The 21467-nt window shown below is 49.4% G+C and overlaps 1 protein-coding gene across 2 annotated transcripts in view; it reads right to left on the bottom strand.

The window, feature by feature from the left end:
• Col15a1 (collagen type XV alpha 1 chain) overlaps positions 1-21467 on the bottom strand; it is a 93180-nt gene that overhangs the window by 46009 nt on the left and 25704 nt on the right. For both annotated transcript variants that reach the window (XM_042698125.1, XM_042698131.1), the window contains exons 3-9: positions 15087-15634; positions 14057-14131; positions 12223-12303; positions 8296-8440; positions 5259-5371; positions 3043-3177; positions 1573-1725 (exon numbers count right to left, since the gene is read on the bottom strand). In XM_042698125.1, coding sequence (XP_042554059.1) covers positions 1573-1725; positions 3043-3177; positions 5259-5371; positions 8296-8440; positions 12223-12303; positions 14057-14131; positions 15087-15634 — 1250 coding nt within the window. The remainder of the gene's footprint in view (positions 1-1572; positions 1726-3042; positions 3178-5258; positions 5372-8295; positions 8441-12222; positions 12304-14056; positions 14132-15086; positions 15635-21467) is intronic.

Raw genomic sequence — 21467 nt, 5'->3', positions numbered from 1 at the left:
CTGTGAAATCATTCATGTAACTGCCAACCGCCAGGAGGTGACTGGTGATGGGTAATGAGTGTCCTCCTCCTGTCCTGTCCCATCCCTGTGCAGACGCTAGAAGAGAGCTGGGACACTGCCTGTCCACGTAACACAGACTGGAGAGATGTGTGTGGATGAACCAGAAGGCAGGGCTGTGGATCTGGCAGGGCCAGGCCATGCTCCACTAATCCATCCTGCAAGGCATTTGGTGTCTGCTACTTGCCAGAACATGGTTCTGAAAGCCCCGTCCTTACTGAGAACTCATACTCTGCTAGGGAGCCAACTAGTGACCAAGTTCATGGTAAGTTACAATGATGACAAGGCCTTCCAAGGACAAGGATGCGGCGCCTTCACACCCAAGATGACGCCTTCCTGAGGAAGTAGCACTTGAGCTCACTCTGAAGGCTAGGAAAGAATGGAGGGGAGGGGAGCAGGGGAGGCTCTGTGCATGGCAAGACTTCAGACAAGAGGGGAAGAGGCCTTCTCAGGGATGGAAAGGTCCAAACGGAAGCCTGAAGTACCAGGACAGGAGAGAGATGGGGTCAGCAAGGCTGGCCAGCCAGAGAATCCTGGTGGGCTAGGATTCTCTGTGGGGGGTGAGGGGGGTGAGGGGCACCTGGGTCTGCAGAGTAGGGTGATAGGAAAATCCCAAGCAGAGGGCTGACACCCAGACAGGCTTTTTCTACCAGTATTATGAAGGGAGGGTGGGGCCAAGGGGAGCAGGGTAGATGAATAAGGGTGGAAAGCTGGGAAGAAAACAGTCAAGCATGCATTGTACGCACCTCACAAAATTAGTAAGAAAAATAAAGGGAGGGGTTGGCTGAAGGGAGGTGAAGATGTTGACGGGATGGCACAGATCAAGATACACTGTACACACAAACTGCTCTGTGAAATGGCCAAAACATTCAATACATGTCTAAAAATGGAAGAAAAATGAGGAGGGGGGGGTGTTGAGAGGAGTGGAGGAGAATGATGAGTGATATTGATCAAGATGCACTGTATTCATAGGCTGCTTTGTTGAAGGACAACTCCTTTGTGTAACTATTTACAGATAATAAAAATATTTGAGAAAGAAAGAGAGAGAGAGAGAAAGAAAGAAAGAAAGAAAGGAAGGAAGGAAGGAAGGAAGGAAAGAAGGTAGGTCAACAGGACTTGATACCTGATGAGATGTAATGGGGCATAAGGAAGAGGAAAGAGAATTCTGCATCGGGCAGCTAGAGTTCTCTCATTCATATGAGGTGGGACCCAGGTGGGGATGTGTTAGTTTGAGCATACAGAGTGGCCCAGCTCTCTGAGGTGCGTGTATCCAGATGCATGGCTGAGAAGGCTGGGCACACGCTCTTTCTGCTAGGCACCACTCCTCCCGAACAGCTCATTACAACTCCAACATCTCTTCCCTTCACACACAGGATACCACCCAGCACCTCCCACTTGCCCCAAGTGAGCATGTGTCTCCAGCTGCCCCTCCCCAGGCAGGCAGCCTCCTCTGGCTTTGCTGAGTGTGAGCCTCACACTCTGTGAAGGCTCCACTTGGTGCATCCTGCTTCTTACCAGAGTGGTCTCTTCCTCAGGGCTCGGGGTGATCATGGACAGAGCCAGCCCTCTAGTAGGCATGCTGCCAGCCTCTGCTTCCCCTGCAGTGCTGATGGATGCCTCGGTCCCACCTGCTGCTGTTGTTGCTACACCTTCTTCACTCTCTGGAACCTGAAGAGAAAGACACCCCTGCAGTCCACGTCAGCAGAATGTGACCCTGAGCCACTGGGCTGAGGCAGGAGGGAGCCAGACCAGCCAGGCCCCTTTAATACTTGTATCCTGTCGATCCTGTAGCCTCAATGCACATCCAAGATCAGCGCTCTAAGCAGCATCGGTGCAGAACCTGGGCCCTTGCAAATCCTCATCCACGTCCCTTCCCGCCACCCTCAGCTGTCCCTTCCAACCTCCAATCTCAGCACAACACTCCTCAGTGTGGAGCACACCCCGCCCCCGCCCCGCCCATGCGTGCACTCTAGAGCTTTCTGCTCTCTGTAACCTGGTGCCACCCGACTGTCAGCTGTTCCACATCCCCAAACTGCTCTCTCCGATGTCACCCAGTCACCAGGACTCTGGGCAGGATTGGACATGATCAACCACACCCCAGAACCCCTAAGAGCCACAGCTCACCTAACCCCAATACAGAATCCAATCCTTCCCCTGAATCTGGCTGACCGCCCCCCCCCCCCCCATTCCTCTCTCTCAGAAGTCAAGGGGATCTTTCTAGAGTTTTAGTCACAGTACAATCTCTTCTTTGTTTCCTGCCCTTCAGTGGCCCTTCCCCTCTGCTGGCTCGTCTTGGTCCTCTCAGTAGGGCACCAAAGTCCTCAATCATCTCAGAAGTTTCTCCTGTCCCAGGTCCCCAACCCCAGGCTCACAGCTGACCCTGTGGTGTAGTGTACATCTTTATTCCTTGTGATATCTCCAGGCCTTTGCTCTTGTTCTCCTTCTGGAATCTTCACCCACTTCCACCTGCCCTAGCTACTCTAGTCAACCCAGGTGTACTTTCCATTGCCTTGACCCCCAAGGCTTTGGAGCCCATACTGGGGCTTGAACTCAAGCCTGGGTGCTGTCCCTTCAATTGCTTTGCTCTTAAGCCATGGCTCTACTTCCATCATTTTGTTAGTTAAGTGGAGATAAGAGCCTTGCAGGCTTTCCTGCCTGGGTTGGCTTTAAACTGTAATCTTCTCATCATAGCTAGGATTACAGGTGTGTGCCATTGACTCATAGTGCTCCCAGACATAGAAAGTGGCTTCCACCCTTGTCCTTCTAACAGTGGTTCATGTCTTTCAGAACTAAGTCTATCCACCAGTTCCAAATGAAGTATGTGGCAAATGTCTGCAGAACAAGCAATCTATGTCTCAGCCAGTCGCTCGGTGCCCATACACTCAGCCCCAAAGTGCTGTAGAAGATGAGGAAGGCCAGTGTCCTCTTCCACCAGGTGATTCATGCCTGGTGCAGGTAAAACGGAGCATGTACTGAGCTACTCACTGGACTGGCCACTTCTCCTGGGTTCTGGGTGGACATGGCCAGGATCAGTCTCCCAGTGGGCACATTGCTAACCTCTGCTGCTTGGGCGTGGGTGACAGACACCATAGCTTCCTTTTCTGTAGTGGCTGTTGATCCCTGGAAAGAAAAGACCCAGTCACTCAGCCATTGGTCCTTTGCCTGTGACGGGAGCGCATTGGACATCTCCCTAGCAGCCTGCATGTCCATAGCTTCTTCAAGTACACCACGTCTGTGATGTCACCGCAGTTCTACACTAGTCTCTGGCCACAGAATCCAGGATTTAGAGAGAGACAGCAGTAGAGAAGCCTATTTGCTGTGTCTCATTCTGGTAATTGCCTCCACCCCGTCCCTAGCCAGCCCACTCCAGCTCTGTGCATTCTGTCTGGATGGAGGGACCTCCTGCACCCTCTCTCCAAATCCCAGCCATGCATATGGACAGTGACTTTACTCTCCATAGTGCTTTGAAGATGTGCAGACAGCACTTGTCTGCCTCTGCTAACCCCAACATGCCTGCTTCTTCTTTGTGACTCAGCAATGCACAAGCACAAGCAGGTTCTCCAAAGGTTACACAGCAAACAGGAGACTGGGAATAGAGAAGCTTTGGCAACCATGTTTATTTCTGTCTTCTTATTTTAATTATTTAATAAAAACAATAGTTCCTAAGTCAGGTGCTAGTGGCTCATACCTAGCTACTCGGGAGGCCGAGATCAGGAGGACTGTGGTTCAAAGCCAGCCCAATAGAAAAGTCTGCATCTCCCCAGAAAGGCACAAAGTGTCATCCCAGCTACATCAGGGTAGAAAGACTCTATCTCAAAAATAAACAGCACGAACTAGAGGCATAACTCAGAGTGTCTGTCTAGCAAATGCAAGGCTCCAAGCTCAAATTCCTATGCTACAAAAAATAAATATCTCCTTTAGATGCTAAATACATGACACTAATCAAAGGAGGGCAGATCTCCTTATTGCAGGACTTCTCAGAGCCTATACAAAGGTGTAGAAGGAAACGTTTTCAGCCTTAACTGATTTCAGAACCCTTTTTCATAATAACCTGTCAAGTACACGTAGACTTACTGTCCACCAAAATAGAAGGTGATATCTCAGGATAGTAAATGAGACTCCCAGTGACTCAAGGTTAGCACAGCTCCAAAAGGCAAGTAGAATTCTACAAGCACTGGTAACTTCCACATGTTGAAGGACATGGCCCTTAGCTGCTTAGAGGCCAGCTAAGACACAGGTCACTGGCTGTGGTCCACCTCCTGCCTCTGGGCACTATAGAGATTCACAGGATTCACTGTGGCTGGAGTGCTTGGCGAGGAAGAATTCTTTTGTGGAGAATCTCCAATGTGTGTGGCTTTCCAACTCCCTGCCTACCACTACACACCATCTGGTGAACTGCTATGAATCCATTGGGGATTTAGGAGACACAAGGACCGCCCTATAATTCTCCTCACAGGAAGAACAAAGGCAGACGCTGGAGCATGCAGGTCCCAAGGGGAGAGAGAGGATTGGGATGAGACCAGTCTGAAGTTGTTTAACTGAGAATCCACAAGCTCTAACCCCTCCAAGGGGCACTGGCTAAGTCCATCTTGAAGTGGACTTAGCCCAGAGGCGCACATGCGTGCGCGCACGCATGCGTGTGCGCACACACACACACACACACACACACACACACACACACACACACACAAAGGGTCTGCAACTGTCTACATATGTGAAGCACTACGGGGCGGGGGGGGGGGGGGGATTGAACTCAGGCTTGCCAGGCTGGCTCTCTACCGCTTGAGTATTCTTCCTTTCACTTCTTTATGTTGGTTATTTCCAACATAGAGTTTTGCTTTATATTCGGCCAGCCTGGTCTGTTATGCTACTTGCCTTCCCCATGTCACAGGGAATGACAGGTGCTCGCCACTGTACCCAGCCTTTGTGCTGGTTGAGGTGGAGTCTCACAAACTTTTACACCTGGGCTGGCCTCAAACTGTGAGGTTCTACACAATAGCACAGACACACCTGCAGTTAAAGGTTCTCTCTTGAAGATAGAACCCAGTGGCTGAGGGGGCTGTGGTCTATCACCAAGACAGAGTCACTGTCGGTAAGGTTCAGCTAAAACCTCAGGTTGTCTATGGTGCCCAATGAAAGTCACCATCAAGTTGGAAACAAGTCCACATGGACTCACCAAATGAAATTTATCATACACTCACCTGCTCCTCAGTGGCATCAAGGAAGGCCCCACTCCCTGAGCCCATGTCAGGAATAGGGTCACCATCCACAGGGTGAACCCCCTCTAGTGTGTCATTCAGGATCTCCCCAGACCCTAGAGGAAGACAGCATTCTGAAATTAGTAACTACATTTCACAGCCTTGGAGAAGAATGAAGTCTCTCTTCATCTACACACTTGGAGAGATGTCTGTACTACTGTAACGCAGGAGTGGAGGGGAAAAACCAAGCTGTAGAACAACATGGCAAAGTTATAGATAGTCCTGGTGGTTTCCATCCTGGGCTTTGGCACTTCCTCCCTGGCTAGAACCCTGCTTTCCACTTCCTGGGATAGTAACCATGCTATGGGCAAGTTGTTTAGCCTGCACCTAATGCTCTGCCTTTACAAATGGGAGATCACTTCCTAACTCCTAGGATTGTTTTGAGGATTATTAATCAGGAGGATTTGTTTGTTCAAGAAAACTATAAATGAAATCCTTGGCAGACAGTAAGCAAGTAATAGATATTTGTTGTCATTGTGGCTCTGTATTTGTAAAACAAGAAAAAAGTGCATGTGAGTGTATATGTTTTATCATTGTTATATACACATACTCAATAACATGTGCATTAGCACATAACAATTATTTACATGTATATATGTACGTTTGTGTGTTTATACATTTATATATCCACTTGGCCAAACCACACTGGTTCATACTGGTTTCTTCCAGATGATAGGCGTGGAAAAAGAGAAAATTATTATCTTGTTGTTCCTCCAACTGCATAGTGATTAAATTGCTACCACATGCATGAATTCCTTTTGCAATTAAGAAAATGAAGTCCTAAAGCAAGGAAGAAGGAAAGGCATTAACCATGATGGCTGGGCCCCAAGTCAAGTGTGTCCACACAGACTCCCCTGCTAGGATGATTACTGGTCCTCCCTACAAGGACCCCACACACCACCGGGCTGCTGGTGGACCTGGTCAGGATTTGATGCCACATTTTCTCAGCTTCCTCACTAGCATCTCACAGCAGAGATCCTGCTCTGATCAGCACTTTAACACATTATATTACTATTATCATTATTTTTTTCTTTCTTTTCTTTTTTTTGGTCAGTCATGGGGCTTGAACTCTGGGCCTGGGCGCTCTCCCTCAGCTCTTCAGCTCAAGGCAAGTGCTCTACTGCTTGAGCCACAGCGCCACTTCCAGTTTTCTGAGTGGTTTAATGGAGATAAGAGTCTCATGGACTTTCTCGCCTGGACTGGCTTTGAACTGTGATTCTCAGATCTCAACCTCCTGAGTAGCTAGGATTACAGGCATGAGCCATCGGCACCTGGCTTATTTTCTTTTCTTAATTCCATTCTGCAGGAGAATATGGTCCCACAGAGTGTAGTGGCTGGGAGGGGCACTGTATCCAGGTCAGATCCTCCCCCTACCCCCATTACACTCAAACACATCCACCCTATGGACAAGACTATCAGCGCATGCTCATATCTTTTAAACTGTGACCACTGGAGCTGAGAAGGTGGCTCAGTGGTAGAGCGCTTGCTTGCCTTGCATGCATGAAGCCCTGGGTTCGATTCCTCAGCACCACATAAGCAGAAAAAAAAGCTGGAAGTAGCACTGTGGCTCAAGTGGTAGAGCGCTAGCCTTGGGCTGAAGAGCCTGAGGGACAGTGCCCAGGCCCAGAGTTCAGGCCCCACTACTGGACCCCCCAAAAAAACAGAAAACTGTGACCACCAGGGGGTGCTGAGAAAACAGCTGTAAGTCCCTGCCCTGAATCCTGACCCTCTGGGTAGATGCTCCCTGGGAAAAGGTATAGAACAAATATTGTCCTAGCTAGGACAAAGGAGTACAGGCTCTTTCCTTCCCACCATCTGGATTGTTTGCACAACACAAAGTAAAGGAAGGTTTCAGCTAGCTCCAGGGTTTCCCTCTGGCCATTTGTCCACTGGGTAGAGAGGAAGGTTCACCCCCAAGTACAGAGGAGCTGTGCTAGGGTCTGAGTCCCAGCTCTCATTCAGATCTTGCTCCCTCCCACTAGTGAAGCCCTCAACCCAGCCCCACAGCTCTGCTGCTCCTTGCCTTTCATTTTAAGATCCCAAGTCCACCTAAGAGAAGAGTATCAGCTATTCATAAACCATGGCCAGGACCACTGGGCTTTTGCTAATGGTTCTCTGCACAGACAGGACAGCAGGCAGAGGTCAGAGCCCAGAGTTGTCACGGACCTGCTGGGTGACTAGAGCGGTCCCTGTCCGTTTCTGGCCATCAGCTATCTGACCTGATCCTCTAAGGATCAGAATGAGTGGGGGATTCTGGTGTCATACCAAGCCTTGGGCTGCATGCTGTGGGCATGTCATTTACTCTTTCCAAGGGCCCGGTTTTCTGCCTAGAAAATAGTGGCTGACAACTAGGAGAGTTGCTGTTGAGATTGTATTCAATTAACAATTATGATTCTTACATACTTCTCCATAAAACCCCAGGAGAAGTGGAATCTGGAAGTTAAAAGTTCAGGGATGGTGGGGGGAGGGGGGCGGGGAGGGGAGGATGGGAAGGGATGGGAAGGGGAAACAAAGGAGGAGGCTACAATGCTTGATAAGAAATGTACTCATTATCTTGACCATGTAATTGTAACCCCTCTATACAGTATTTTCACAATAAGAATAAAATAAAAGCAAAAAAAAATCTCAGGTATGTGAGATCCAGTGCCATTTATAGGCTATGTAGTATTGGCTGGGTTACTTTCTTCTCTGTGATTTTAGTTCATCCTATTAGATGAGCACCATTATAATTTCTTTCTTAACCAGGTGCCTGTGGCTCATGCCTGTAATCCTTGCTACTCAGGACGCTGAGATCTGGAGATCACACACGCGCATGCATGCGTGCACAACACACACACACACACACACACACACACACACACACACACACACACCTCTTCTTTCTTGGAGGATGGAAGAAAGGTGAGAAATGATGTTTGATGTGACCCGATGACCTGGCCCAGCTGGACACACAGTAGTCATTATGAAAAGCACCACTTGCCTTGCTCAGGGATGCTGTGTGGAGTGATGACGCTCATGTTGGTTTCTGGGGTCCCCTCTGGCATGGGTTCACCAGAAAGCTCCGTGTCCTCAAAGGGAAAGGAAGTTGGAGGTATGTTTAGGGGTTCAACATTTGCTTCTTCAGGCTGGAGAGAAATAAGACCCCCCACACACACAGAAAAGATTTACTTCACAGGGAAAAAAAAAACCCAAAGATAATTTAGTTACAAAGTCCTGAATAAGCTCAGAACACCAAGCCCACTCAGTGGCTGGGGCTTCATAAGCAAAGGAGAGCTGAATACTCCTTATTCATTTTTCACCTTTGGAAATGTATTACTGGCCCCACTTTCCCCACAAAGGACGTAGCTAAGGTTCAGTGTAGAGAAATAACCTGCCTAGCACAGCTTTGCTGCTGGATAGACAGACAGATAGCTGGGCTTCGAGTGAGGTTCGACTGCAAGAACTGAACCCTTAAGTCCCAAAAGCTGGGCTCCTATGCTCCCCCCTGCTGGTGGGCAGAGGTTCCATGAAGTTCTGACATGAAGGAAGTAACTTTCAGGTATGAGGATACAGAACTGATGCTCGGCTCCCAGCTCTGGAATCTTGGCAGCTGAACACAGCAGATTTGTTTCTTATTCACCTCACAAGCCATCCATTCCAGCTCCTACCCCTATCACCTTGTGCTCAGAAAATGATGAGGTCTTTTGAATGCTGACAAGCTCGTTGTTAACACAAATTTGTGGACCTCACTGCAGACCTACCGGATGACTGGGTAAGTAGTCTAAACAAGCATCTTTATTAAAGACTCCCAATTGCTCTGTACATTACCTTTATAATAACAAAAAAAATTTTAAGACTCCCTTCCTATCTGGGCACTGGTAGCTTATACCTATAATTCTTGCTACTCAGGAGGCAGAGATCTGAGGATCAAGGTTTGAAGCCAGACTAGGCATCAAAGTCTGTGATACTCTTATCTCCAACTAACCACCAGAAGGCTGTAGATCAAATGGTAGACCACCAGCCTTGAGTAAAAAAGTTAAGTGACAGTGCTCAGGCCCTGAGTTCAAGGCCCAGTACTGGCACCAAAAATAAAAATAGAAAGATTTCCCTTCCCGCCCCTTCACACTTAGTCATAAGCAGTGTGGATCCCCAGAGTTGAGAAACAGGGGATGTGAATGCTAACTAAGCATAAGATAGAATGTTCCAGAAATGCAAAGATATGTCAGAAAAGATTCCGCAAGATAGACAGGAATGAAGTAACAGAGGCCCTCACCCTAAATGGGGAGAAGAGCAAGGAAGGGCTGACCCTGCAGGCAATCCCTGGTTCAGTCTGTTGCTTATGCTCACATGTTGGAAGTTGGCAGGCTGGGAAAGGCGGAGCATGAGGAAGTGAGATTTAGTCCAAGGAAGAAGCCAGACAGAGGAGGGAGGGAACTGTCTGACACCAAGAGGGATGTGCTCCATCCGGGGGGGTGGCTGCAGAAAGAACCTGCCTTAAAAAAACCACAGAATTCTTTGAGGAAGTGATAAAGTGGAAGTCCCCAGCTCAGGATGATGTGACAGAGAGCATGCTGGTCCAGGAGCCCAAGATTTGGCTCTACCACCTACAGGTTATGAGGCCTGGTCAGGCTCTCACTGCTCTATGTAGATCAGATTCCAGAATATCTTTCAAGCCCAGCATTTGGCAGTGCAGGAATCACACCTCAGGAGGAGGGGCTCAGACAGAAGAGATGCTGAGGATCAGGACAGACATGAGGGTCAGGACAGCAGCTCCAGAACTGCCAGGCCTAGCCCCCTGGCCCTGCAAGCAAGAGTCCTCTCAATGACAGAGGGCAGCCACGGGGTTTGACATACCCACCTGCCCCAGCTGTCAGCCAACCAAGAAGCAGGTTGCAGAAGGGGGTGCCAAGAAGAATAAGGTATCAGTCAGGTGGCAGTGGCTCACACCTGTAATTTTAGCTATGCAGAAGGCTGAGATCTAAGGATCGTGGTTGGAAGCCAGCCAGGGCGGGAAAGTCTATGAGACTCTTACCTCCAATAAAACTACCAAAAAAAAATAAACAAACAAGCAAACCAGAAGTGGAGGTGTAACTCAAGCAGTAGAGTGCTAGCCTGGAGGAAAAGAAGTCCAGAAACAGTGCCTAAGCCCTAGTTCAAGCCCTAAGGACTAGTACCAAAAACAAAACAAAGAATAAGATACCAACACTATACTTACACCTCCCCTCTCCTAATCTTCATAAGATGAATGCTCAGTGGTAAACAGCATAAACACCCACCCAGGGCTGCCACGTGCCACAAACTATCGAGTAGCTCATAGCCAGTTCATCTAACCCTTGGCACTTGCCACCGAAAGGAAGCAGAGAGGAGGCCACAATGTGAACAGGTGATCACTTGTTGAAGACCAACAGCTAGCAAGCCACAGAGTTGGGCCTCATACCTGGTGACACTCTGATCTGCAAAAACTCCTTTTAAAACCAGCTAGAAAAGGGCTGGGAAGGTGGCTCAGTGGTAGAGTGCTTGCTTTGCATGCATGAGGCCCTGGGTTCGATTCCTCAGCACCACATAAGCAAAAAGAAAAAAGCCGTAAGTGGCGCTATGGCTCAAGTGGTAGAGCGCTAGCCTTGAGCTGAAGAGCTGAGGGACAGCACCCAGGCCCAGAGTTCAGGCCCCACGACCAGACCCAAAAACAAAACAAAACAAAAAAAAAACCAGCTAGAAAAGTAAAATTGGGGAAAAACTAAAATTGCCGGAGAAACGACCACAGGCAGCCATTCACCAGCCACACGTTCCTCCTCACTTCTCCAGATCCTCAGCGCCCTCTGCGATGATGTGGTCTCACATCTGGCCCAGCATCGACAGCGCCTTGTTCTTGGAGAGGACCCAGGCTGGGAAGCCAGCCCAGCTGGGCTTCAGTCTTGACCATGGCCGCTGACTCTGACAGCGTCACCTGACCCTCCGGGGTGCCCACTTCCACATCTGTAAGTGCTCTACACCCATCACTGTGACTATCTCAGACTTTCAAACCCTACTGCCCTTTCCTGTCCCTCTCTGAGGACACCCTGGGTCCTTGGCCTCCCTCTCGACTATAGGCTGGTACACTGGGAAGTAACCTCAGGCTCAAAATCTCAAGGATAACCCTCAGACCCACTGGGAGCAGCAGGAGACCTGCACTCCAGCCCAGCCCATCTAGGAGTCCTGGGCCTGTCTCTTCCCCTCCCTGGACCTCAGTCTTCCCATCCTACCAAGGGCAGGTTTCTGTATCTTTCTATATAGGGAGAAAGGTGATCTCAAAGTCCTTCAAGTACCAGCAGACAGTGGTCTTCTCATGCGGCACCCACATCCCTCTTGTTCAAGGTCTATACTTTTTCCCTCCTTATGCCCATCTCCCTGCTGTCTCCCATCAGAGATGACTTCCCATGAAATACGGGCTCCTTGCTGACCCCACAGGTAGACTCAGAACTGTTGGAGCCATTCCTCTTCCTCACCACAGAGCACATTCCCAAGAGGAGGAAGAAGCCTGAGCACCAGGAGGAAGGGTACTTTCCCCACAGGGTCAGGGAGGACTCCACAGCCAAGGTAATAATAGCCTCATTTAGGCCCCTTCCCTCACCCCCATGCTGCCTCCTCAAACTCTCAGGACAACCTGATCTATAGGCTTGTTACTTTCACACCGTTCTGCTGAAGAGAACAGCCACAGAACTGGAGAGCAGCAGAGCACAACCGCTGCCTATGGACAGCTTCCATGGCCATACGCACAGGGTGGCCCTGAGCAACAGGCATGCCAGCTCACCTGGGGGATTTGAAAAATGCCCACTTGGCCAGTACCCTCCTGGCCTTCCCCAGAGAAGGTTACAGACACCCCCGGCTGGGTCCTGGACACATCTCTGGAAAAGCTAACCCACTTACAAGGCAGCAACCCCATACTCACCGGAGCTTGAGTGTAGGTGATGGCCTCTAGGATCTCAGCCACTGTGTCCATCTCCTGAGATCCACTGGCCTCTCCTGATGCCTGTGGTGAGATAAACCATGCCCCACACCGGGTAGACGAGCGGGTTACACAGGAGCACAATACACATGGCTTCCCACAGAGGAACCACGTGCATGCAGGTATGCCTGTGTGCCTTCATGCAAGTGTGGGTATGCACATGTGCCTAAATTAGGTGTGCAAGAAACATGTGCAAACATATGTAGATACACGTGTGCATATATGCCCACATGCATGTCCTTGTGGGCATGTGTGTACATATGTGGGCATGCATGGGCATTGTATATACACATACACATGTGTGTGTAAGTGTACATGTGCAAACTTGCAAGTGAAAACGGAGATGTGTGTATAAGCATCACTACGGACAATCATGCATGTGTTCATGTGTGAGCATGAGTGCAAACATGTGTGTGCCATGTACATGTGTGTGCGCATATAAACGTGCACGTGTATGTCTGTATTAGAGACATCAGCACTAAGGAGACAAGTGCAAAGTGTGTGTGATTGGCTATTTGCTTTCTTTCCTTCTGCATTATAATGCTTACAGCTCCTGCAATATCACCTTCCATTTTGTCCAAGTTTCCTTCACTCCCTATCCATACAAGGCTGTTACTGGAACTCCACCTTCAGAACCATTGCACCCAAACTATGGCTTTCTGTTTGCCATGATTAGCCTCCCAAGGTCACTGAGGCACCTGAGTGCTGGGACTTTATTCTAGATTAGCCTTCGCTCTGGGACTCCAGGGTTGTTTCTTCTCCCACACTAACACTGGCAGAAATGAATGCATGACCCCCATAGCTTCTCTTCCCCAGCTCCCTATGAATGTCACAGGCTCAGAATCAAATCCCCATGTCCTACCTGTGAGGGGCCTTCCGGTAAATGTTTTCTTTATTATTTTTACACCTAATTAACAAGATCACCTTATGATTTGTTTAGAGGTTGACATCACCCCAAGAGAAGGAGCAACACAAATCCTCCGGAAACACCGCCCTGTGCTTGTGGCGGGCTTTGGCACCATGCCCCCTGTCTGCCTGGCAGGCTCTGCAGACAGCGCCCTCTCTGACTGGCTTCCCGCTGTCCCTTCTTCCTCCACTGCTCCTCAGACCTACTGAGCAGACTCTGATCCCTGCCCTGCACACACACACACACACACACACACACACACACACACACACACACACACACACACACACACACACACACACACACACACCCCTTGCCTTCTGACATTAATCTGTCACTGCATGGGGTCTGTGAATATCCCTCTATCTCCAGCCTCTCCCCAGGGCTGTCACCAGCCCTCGGGGAACCCCAAAGAAGGGAAGGACAAAAGAAAGGAAGGGGTCATTCTTTTCTCCCTGCCCCCATGTCTCCCCTCACTGAGGAACTGAGTCACTTGCCAGGCATAAAACCAACCTAAATTTAGGTTCATTTTTATAGGAATTGGCACTCAGAATATCTTAGCATTTTTAGCTCCGATTTTAGAATCCTGGCACCCTTCTTGGCAGCAAAGTTGGAAATCAGGCCATTGGTTGCCACAGACCCAGGAGAACCTGACGCCTTATAAGTCACACAACCCCCATACCAAAGATGGCAGCAGGAGTCTCCTTAAAAAGCAAACTAAGCCCCAAAATAGGACTCGAGGCAGCACTGGCCAAGAGGAGAGATTTTGGAGACTGCAGGATGCTGAAGATGAAGAATTATGGGGTGCCTAGCCTTCCCTGGCTGATCCCTGGGGGGATTAACAGGGCCGCTGTGGGGTGGGGAACTCACTGATGACTCATGGGCTTCACACAACTCCTCTGGTGTCCTGGGGTCGGTGTAGATGATGAGCTGTTGTATGGAGCCCTGGGAAAAGCAAAGTGGTCACAAGTCACTAATTACACATCCACAGCACCAACACCAGTGGAAAATGTGTTTGGTTAGAAGAGAAGAAACGGATGGGTGAGACTACCCTGCCCCAGGTGCTGATGGGAAAGACAAATCACCCACAGGCCCATGTGACTGAGAGCCCTGGCCTTGGTCCCATATAATACAAGTTCCATAGCCAGGGAAGTTCTTGCAGAGCACGGTGCTCGGAGCATAGACTGCCATAACTGCCTCCTAACTGTCCCAGGGCCCTCATGTGTCAGCACGGGCTGAAGTGCATGTGGCCCTCTCCCAGAAAGTGTCTTTCCTCATAGTGCAAAGCTTCCTGGCTGCCACCATTGTCCCCACTTCTGCCCCACCAGCACCCCCACTGGCAGCAAAGTAAGCATGTATGACTGACTCCCCCTAGCCGCCAACACCTCAACATTCTCCAGGTTTGGCAGTGCTCAACCAATAAGCCAAACTCAGGCCCACAGCAGCTGGATGTTAGGTTCCAGACTTCAGGTTCTTTCTAGCATAGCAAGCATTCCTTTTTGAGCATATAAGAATAAAAGCAGGCTGAGGTCAATGGCTCAGGCCTATAATCTCAGTTACTTGGGAGACTGAGAATTGGAGGATCGCAGTTCAAGGCCAGCCTGAGCAGAAAAGTCCACTGAGACTCTATCTCAATGGAAGAAGCTGGACATGGTGGTATACATTTGTTATACCACCTATAGTACAAAGTGAAAAATAAGAAGATAATAGTCCAGGCACATATCCAGGTAGGAAGCAAGACTCTACTTCAAAAATAACCAGTGCAAGAAAGGGCTGGAAATGTCACTTAGCCTTAAAGTACCTGCTTAGCGAGTGCAGTGTCCTGAGATCAAATCCTAGTACCACAATAAATAGGAACAAAAATAGTTTCCTGATCTATGGAGAGGGGATTTGAACTCACAGTGAATCTTTCCAGTCCCGTGGCACCTGCATTGCCCACGAAGACCCCTGCACTGGGCTCGAAAGTCAGAGACTGAGAGGACCGCTGGAAAAGCACATGACTGTGCTCTTCACAGTCCATGAGGAGGGTCACTTCCTCATCCTGGACAATCAGGGAAAAGCGGTTCCACTTGCTGGTCATCACGGGCACCGAGAACGCGGCCGCCTCTTGAGACACATGGGAGCCAGGCTCTGTGTAGTACAGGATGATCCGCTGGCGGCCATCTTCCACACCTGAGAGCCGCAGGCCCAGGTAGATGACCTTCTGGAAGGCATCAGTGATGGCAAAGAGCACACCGCCTTGGGCACTGCTGGGCTTCACCGCCGCGCTGATGGCAAAGTCCCTGAAGAAGGTGGGTGGGATGAGGGTCCTGGCTGGACGGCCCACATTGGCACCGGGCCCAAAGCTGTAGGCTGGGAAGCCACCATAGCCAGTGACAAAGGACACAGAGGAGGGGAGTGGGACACCAATGAGCTCTGTAAGGTCCAGGTGGCCCTGGGAGGGCAGCTCTGCAGGAGAGAGAAAGATGTTACTTCAGACAGACATCCCACCATGCTGGAACGCAATCTTACATTTCTTGACACTCCCTCATATGAAATGTGAAATGGGGTTTGGACTCAGGGTATGGGCACTGTCCCTGAGCTTTTGTGCTCAAGGTTAGTGCTCTACCACTTGAACCACAACTCCACCTCTGGCTTTTTGTGGTTAATTGGAGATTAAGAGTCTCGCAGACTTTCCTGGCCCAGCTGACTTAGAAATGGGATCCTCAGATCTCAGCCTCCTGAGTAGCTAGGATTATAAGCATGAGCCACCGGCATCCAGCTGCTTCTAGGATTTTTTAAAAACCAAAGTTGCATAAGTAACTTATAAAGTATTGTACAAAAGTATTCATGCTAGCATTATTTAAAATTTACCTAAATGTCTATCTTTGAGATCTGTTAAATAAATACAACATATGATATACTCATATAATAAAGTATAGTGTGGCCTTTCAAAACAAAATATGATTCCTTATGGGGTGAGGTGAAGCAATCAATAAGATATAGTAAATAAAAGGTATAGGTATAGAAGAAATAGCTATCAGTTGGAAATAAAATATACCTTAGTATATTCAAATATACAGTTATAGGTTATATAACAATGTTCTGGTCAATGATGAGCTGCATAGACATGTTGGTCCCTAAGATTGTTGCTGTCTTAATTGAAGTATGCTCTATAATGCTCCCATAATGACAAAATTGATGGACATAATTCTTAGAATTCACCCCTCATGAATGACTGTACATCAATGAATATATTAGAATATCTCTAGGAGGATATACAGGAAACCAGAGCTCAAGAATGTCTGCAAGCTAGGCACCGGTTGCTCATGCCTGTAATCCTAGCTACTCAGGAGGCTGAGATCTGAGGATCACGGTTCAAAGCCAGCCCAGACAAGAATGTCCATGAGACTCTTATCTCCAATAAACCACCAGAAAACCTCAAGTGGCGCTGTGGCTCAAGTGGCAGAGCACTTACCTTGAGCTAAAGAGCTAAGGGACAGTACCCAGGCCCAGAGTTCAAGCACCATGACAAAAGCAAGCAAGCAAGAGAAAGAAAGAAAGAAAGAGAGAGAGAGAGGGAGAAAGAAAGAAAGAAAGAGAAAGAGAGAAAGAAAGAAAAAAAAGTAAGCAGGTACTGGTGGCTCACGCCTATAATCCTAGCTACTCAGGAGGCTGAGATCTGAGAATCACAGTTCAAAGCTAGCCTGGACAGAAAAGTTCATGAGATTCTTATCTCCAATTAACCACCAGAAAACCAGAAGTGGAGCTGTGGCTCAAAGTGGTAGAGCACTAACCTTGAACAAAAGAGCTCAAGGACAGAGCCCAGGCCCTGAGTTCAAGCCCCAGGACTGACCAAAAAAAGAAAAATGTCTTCAAGGAAGGGGATAGAGACTAGGATAGGAGATTTTTTTTTCATGAGACCCTTTCATGCTTTTCTAATATTTTACCATACACACAGTATATAAAAGAAGGACATTTACACAGTTTAAGACATTAACTCCTGTATTCACATTTAGGAGTTTAAAAACCTGTTCTTGCTTTTTCTGTACTCAGAAATATTACATCTGTACAGAGAAAGAAGTGGGGGGGGGGGGACTATCGCATTGAGCTATTTCTTTTCATGCTCTAAAGATAAAAGCAACTTCAAACCAAGCTCACTCTACTTTTTCCTCCTTCTACCTCAATCAGTAAATAGCTTTTTCTCCAAATCCCCTCTCCTACAGAGGGGAGAGGAGCCCCTTTTGGGAGGGATATTGCGGGTTTAGAAGAGTCCCTGCTCTTGGCTCTGACTCTGCGTAGCATGCACAGCTTCATTCATTTCCCAGGAGTGTCAGGCCCCATCATCGTGGGAGCTCCTTGAGCATCAGAACTGGGTCCCACCTGCCTGGTCTCCCAGCACTCTGGCCTTGGACTTCAGAAGTTGGTCAGGAGCTATTCAGTGGCCAAACCAAATTCCCAGGAGTAACTAGTAATTCTGCAGCAGAAAGGGCTAGCGCTTGTAACTAGTAACTAGTAATTCTGCAGCAGAAGGGCTCCATTGGCTTGTTTCTAAGTGATATCCTGGTGGGGGTAGGGGGGTGGGGGAGGGGGGGGGAGGGCCTCAGAGTCAGGTGGGGGATTCTGAGGTCATAGGGGCTGAGAAGGTCCCACTCAGAAGGAGTTTTAAAACAATCTCATATCTTTCCGGGGCCAATACATTGTGGTTTGCTATAAATCAGGCTGCTATAAGGTAGAGGTTTTGTTTGTTTGTTTGTTCGTTTGTTTGTTTGTTGGTCGTGGGGCCTGAAGTCTGGGCCTGGGTGCTGTCCCTCAGCTCTTCAGCTCAAGGCTAGCACTCTACCACTTGAGCGATAGTACCACATCCAGCTTTTTTCTGCTTATGTGGTGCTGAGGAATCGAACCCAGGGCCTCATGCATGCAAGGCAAGAACTCTACCACTGAGACACCTCCCCAGCCCTAAGGTAGCATTTTGAAGGAAATTCTATCCTAAGGGACTGTTTTTGGGGGAAAAAATCATCATATCTATCTGCCTTATTTCACAGACAAGAAAACCTGATCAGGAGAAAGAGATCCAAAACTAGACAACCTATCCGGGAAGCAGTAAATAAAGCAGTAGAGCCAGGGTGGACAGAGATGTAATCACGAGTGTCCAGACCTAGCATCCTCCCACACCCCTGGCTAGCTGGCCCTTGTAGGCACTGGTACCTGGACAAAAGAGAGGCAGGCCACAGTGGAGGATGGCCTTGGCTCTGGTGGAGCTGTGTTCCGGTCCAGCCTCTGCCCTTTTCCAAACGCACAGCCTTTGAGCAGGTGAGGTGGGAAGTGCCGGTGCCTGGCACACTTTAGTGATTGAATTTAAAGGTATAATATATATAGGATCTTTCTAAGCAACCTCACCCTGTCGCTCAGGCCTCAAACACGCCAGGGAGGACAAGTGTGCAGGCACTGGGCCACCAGCCTTGTTTCCACTGGCTCAGTCACGGGGAGAACCAGGCCACAAATACAGAGGAAGCCCCAGTCAGCCGGCTCTCAGCAATGCCCCTCCCTCTGAATGCATTGTTCCATAGCATGGTGTGGCCGGAGAGACCCTGGCCTGGAGTGACCCATGCTCAGAGCCTGCTGGCTCATTTTTTCACTTGGCCTCCAGCAGAAAGGCCACCTGCTCAGGCCGCCACCAGGGAGAGGAGAACTCAGGAGCCAAGAGAAACAGGCCCAGCAACTGGGTCCATGAGCTTTGTCCTGGGATAGCTCTGTGCTGGGACAAAAGGGAAAGGCGGAGCTCACAGCTAGTGGGGAGACAGCTGGACATCCCAGAGGGCTGAGACTTGTGGGGGGTGGGGGGGGAGGAGGAAGGGGGCGGGAGGGGGGGCGGGAGTCAGTGCTCGCCGGGACTGCCATGGAACGCTCCATCTCAGGATCTCAGAGGGGTCCACACTCATCTGAGTATACTATTTCTATCTCAGAGACCAGCTGTGTGCTTTGAATACAATATATCTAAAATGTTTCCCAGGTTTCACAGGGGGCAGAATGAGTAGTAGTCTGCTATGTCTCTATTTTTTTTTAAATCTAGCTATTTCTCCACACAATTGTCATACTGGAAAGGTCCAAGTATCCTGGATGAGTTCAAACTTCATACACCAACAGCTCTGTGTACCATTCCTTCTACTCAAGGAACTACTTCCCATGACACAAGGCCTAGCAGCACTGTCTTCTCTTCCATGAAGTCTTTCCAGACTACTTTATCCATTAGCCCAGACACCTTCCTTTCTGCCTTTGGCTCTGACTCGATACAGCCTATATAGCTTCACAGGGGCAGCAAACTCACCATCCTTGGGAACTTTATGAGAGTTGATGCTGGGTCCCACCCTCCTTGTGGTCCCAACACCCTGGCCCCCATCCTCAGTAGGTGCTCAGGTCCTGCTTGCTAGCTGAACTAAATTCCAGGCTTGGAGTCTGAGGCCTGGTGAGGCACAGTGCTACAGCCCACATTGACCCTCCTCCCTGCATGCTTGTTCATCCCTTGTTCATCCTTTCCCATCTCTCGGGAAGCCCACCTGGCTTTAGGCAAGGGCAGGTCCATAGAAAGGAAGGTGGGGCAGGTAGAAGGAGGCAGGAACTCTCAAGTTCAGTCCTAGCTTTGCCCCTGATTCTGTCTGGGCTCCTGGAAACACTGAGCCCTTTCCCTGTCTGCACAGGGCTAGACAAAAGAGACTCCAGGATATTCATCCACTGTGACACGTCGCTGCTTTTGGATACTTCCTGGGAGTGGATCTCACCTCAGTCTTTCACATCATTTTCAATGAGGATTTTTTTCAACATTTCGAATTCATGAATTCGATCACATGTCAAGCCCTCATACCAGGCCATGAGTCATGCTGAATGTATGGAACTGAACCCTGAATGTGTGTCAAGAAGCTCACTGTTGCTGCCTACTCAGGAAGCTGAGATCTGAAGAACCACAGTTCAAAACCAGCCCAGGCAAGAAGGTCCATCAGACTCTTATCTCCAATCTATTACCAAACAGCCAGAAGTGGAGCTGTGGCTCAAGTAGTGGAGCACTAGTCTGGAACAAAGACAAAAAAAGTTCAGGGGCAGTACCCAGGCCCTGAATTCAAGCCTCAGGACTGGTATGAAGAAGAAAGAAGAAAGAAGGAGGAGGGAGAAGAGAAGAAACAGCAGCTCACTGTCTACGTGGCTGTTAGACGTCATCCCTTCATCTGCCTCACAAGTTCCAGAGCCTTTCATAGCTCCCCAGTGCCTTCAGCATCAAGGCAAAACTCCATTGACTATACCTCTGCTTCATCTCCCCAGTCCCTCACCTTGCCTGTCTTTGTGTTCACTCATGGGACTTCCTCTCCATCCTCTCCCAGATCAGTCTTTAAAAACTTCCTCAATCCACCCCAACACACAGGAGCCCCACTCCTTCCCGATAAACAGGGCATCCTCCCTTCTTAGGCCCTGAGCAACGTGGCAAGAAGGAGGGGCAGAGGGAGACAGCTCGGCCACGCTGTCCTGGACCGCCTCTTTGATTCAGACTCTAAGGCAAGATTTCAAGGTGGCTCCTCCCCAGAGTCCAGAGAGGAGAGACATCAGACAGTTTAGAGATGAACCAGGCAAAGGAAAATATGAGCTGTCACAGCAGGGTGCCACTTTTCTCCCAAGGGTCCACAGCCAGCTCCCATGGAAACCAGGACAGAATGCCAGTACTGAAGAAACAAACAGGGCAGGGCTCAGGCTTTTCCTTCCAGAGGTGGCAGCAAGGGTGGGGCCAGAGAAAGTAAAGGATGGAAACCTTCCTCCCTCCTCCTCCTCCTCCTCTCCCTCCTCCTCCTCCTCCTCCTCCTCCTCATCATCATCATCATCTTCTTCTTCTTCCTTCTCCTCCTCCTCCTCCTCCTCTTCCTCCTTCTCCTCCTCCTCCTCCTTCTCTTCCTCCTCCTCCTCCTCCTCCTCTTCTTTTCCTCCTCAGGGATGCCTGGTGCCTCTCCTTTCCCCACTGGGCCTTGGTTTCCCCTTTGGGACAATGGGCTGTGGGGTCCTGGAGCAGCCCTGTGAATTGGACTTGGCTGTCGAGCCTTGCTCCCCCAGGGAACTGAATCTGGCCTTGCAAAACTCCCTCACACAGATGATCTTCTAGGCCCAGTGCCACCGGCTGGTACTGGTCAGCAGTTAAGATCCCAAGAGGCTACGGAGAGTGCCTCTGGCTCCAGGTTGATGCTGGCTATGGAGAAATCCCAGGAGAATTGAGAAAGAAATGGGAAAATTGTAGTGGACGTGCCACCACCGGGTACAGCAGTGG

The sequence above is a fragment of the Dipodomys spectabilis genome, unplaced genomic scaffold, assembly GCF_019054845.1.
Source record: "Dipodomys spectabilis isolate Male_0828 unplaced genomic scaffold, ASM1905484v1 ptg000006l, whole genome shotgun sequence".
NCBI lineage: Eukaryota > Metazoa > Chordata > Mammalia > Rodentia > Heteromyidae > Dipodomys > Dipodomys spectabilis.
Note: the sequence above shows the minus strand (reverse complement) of the source record. Positions and strands in the feature narration are given on the sequence as shown.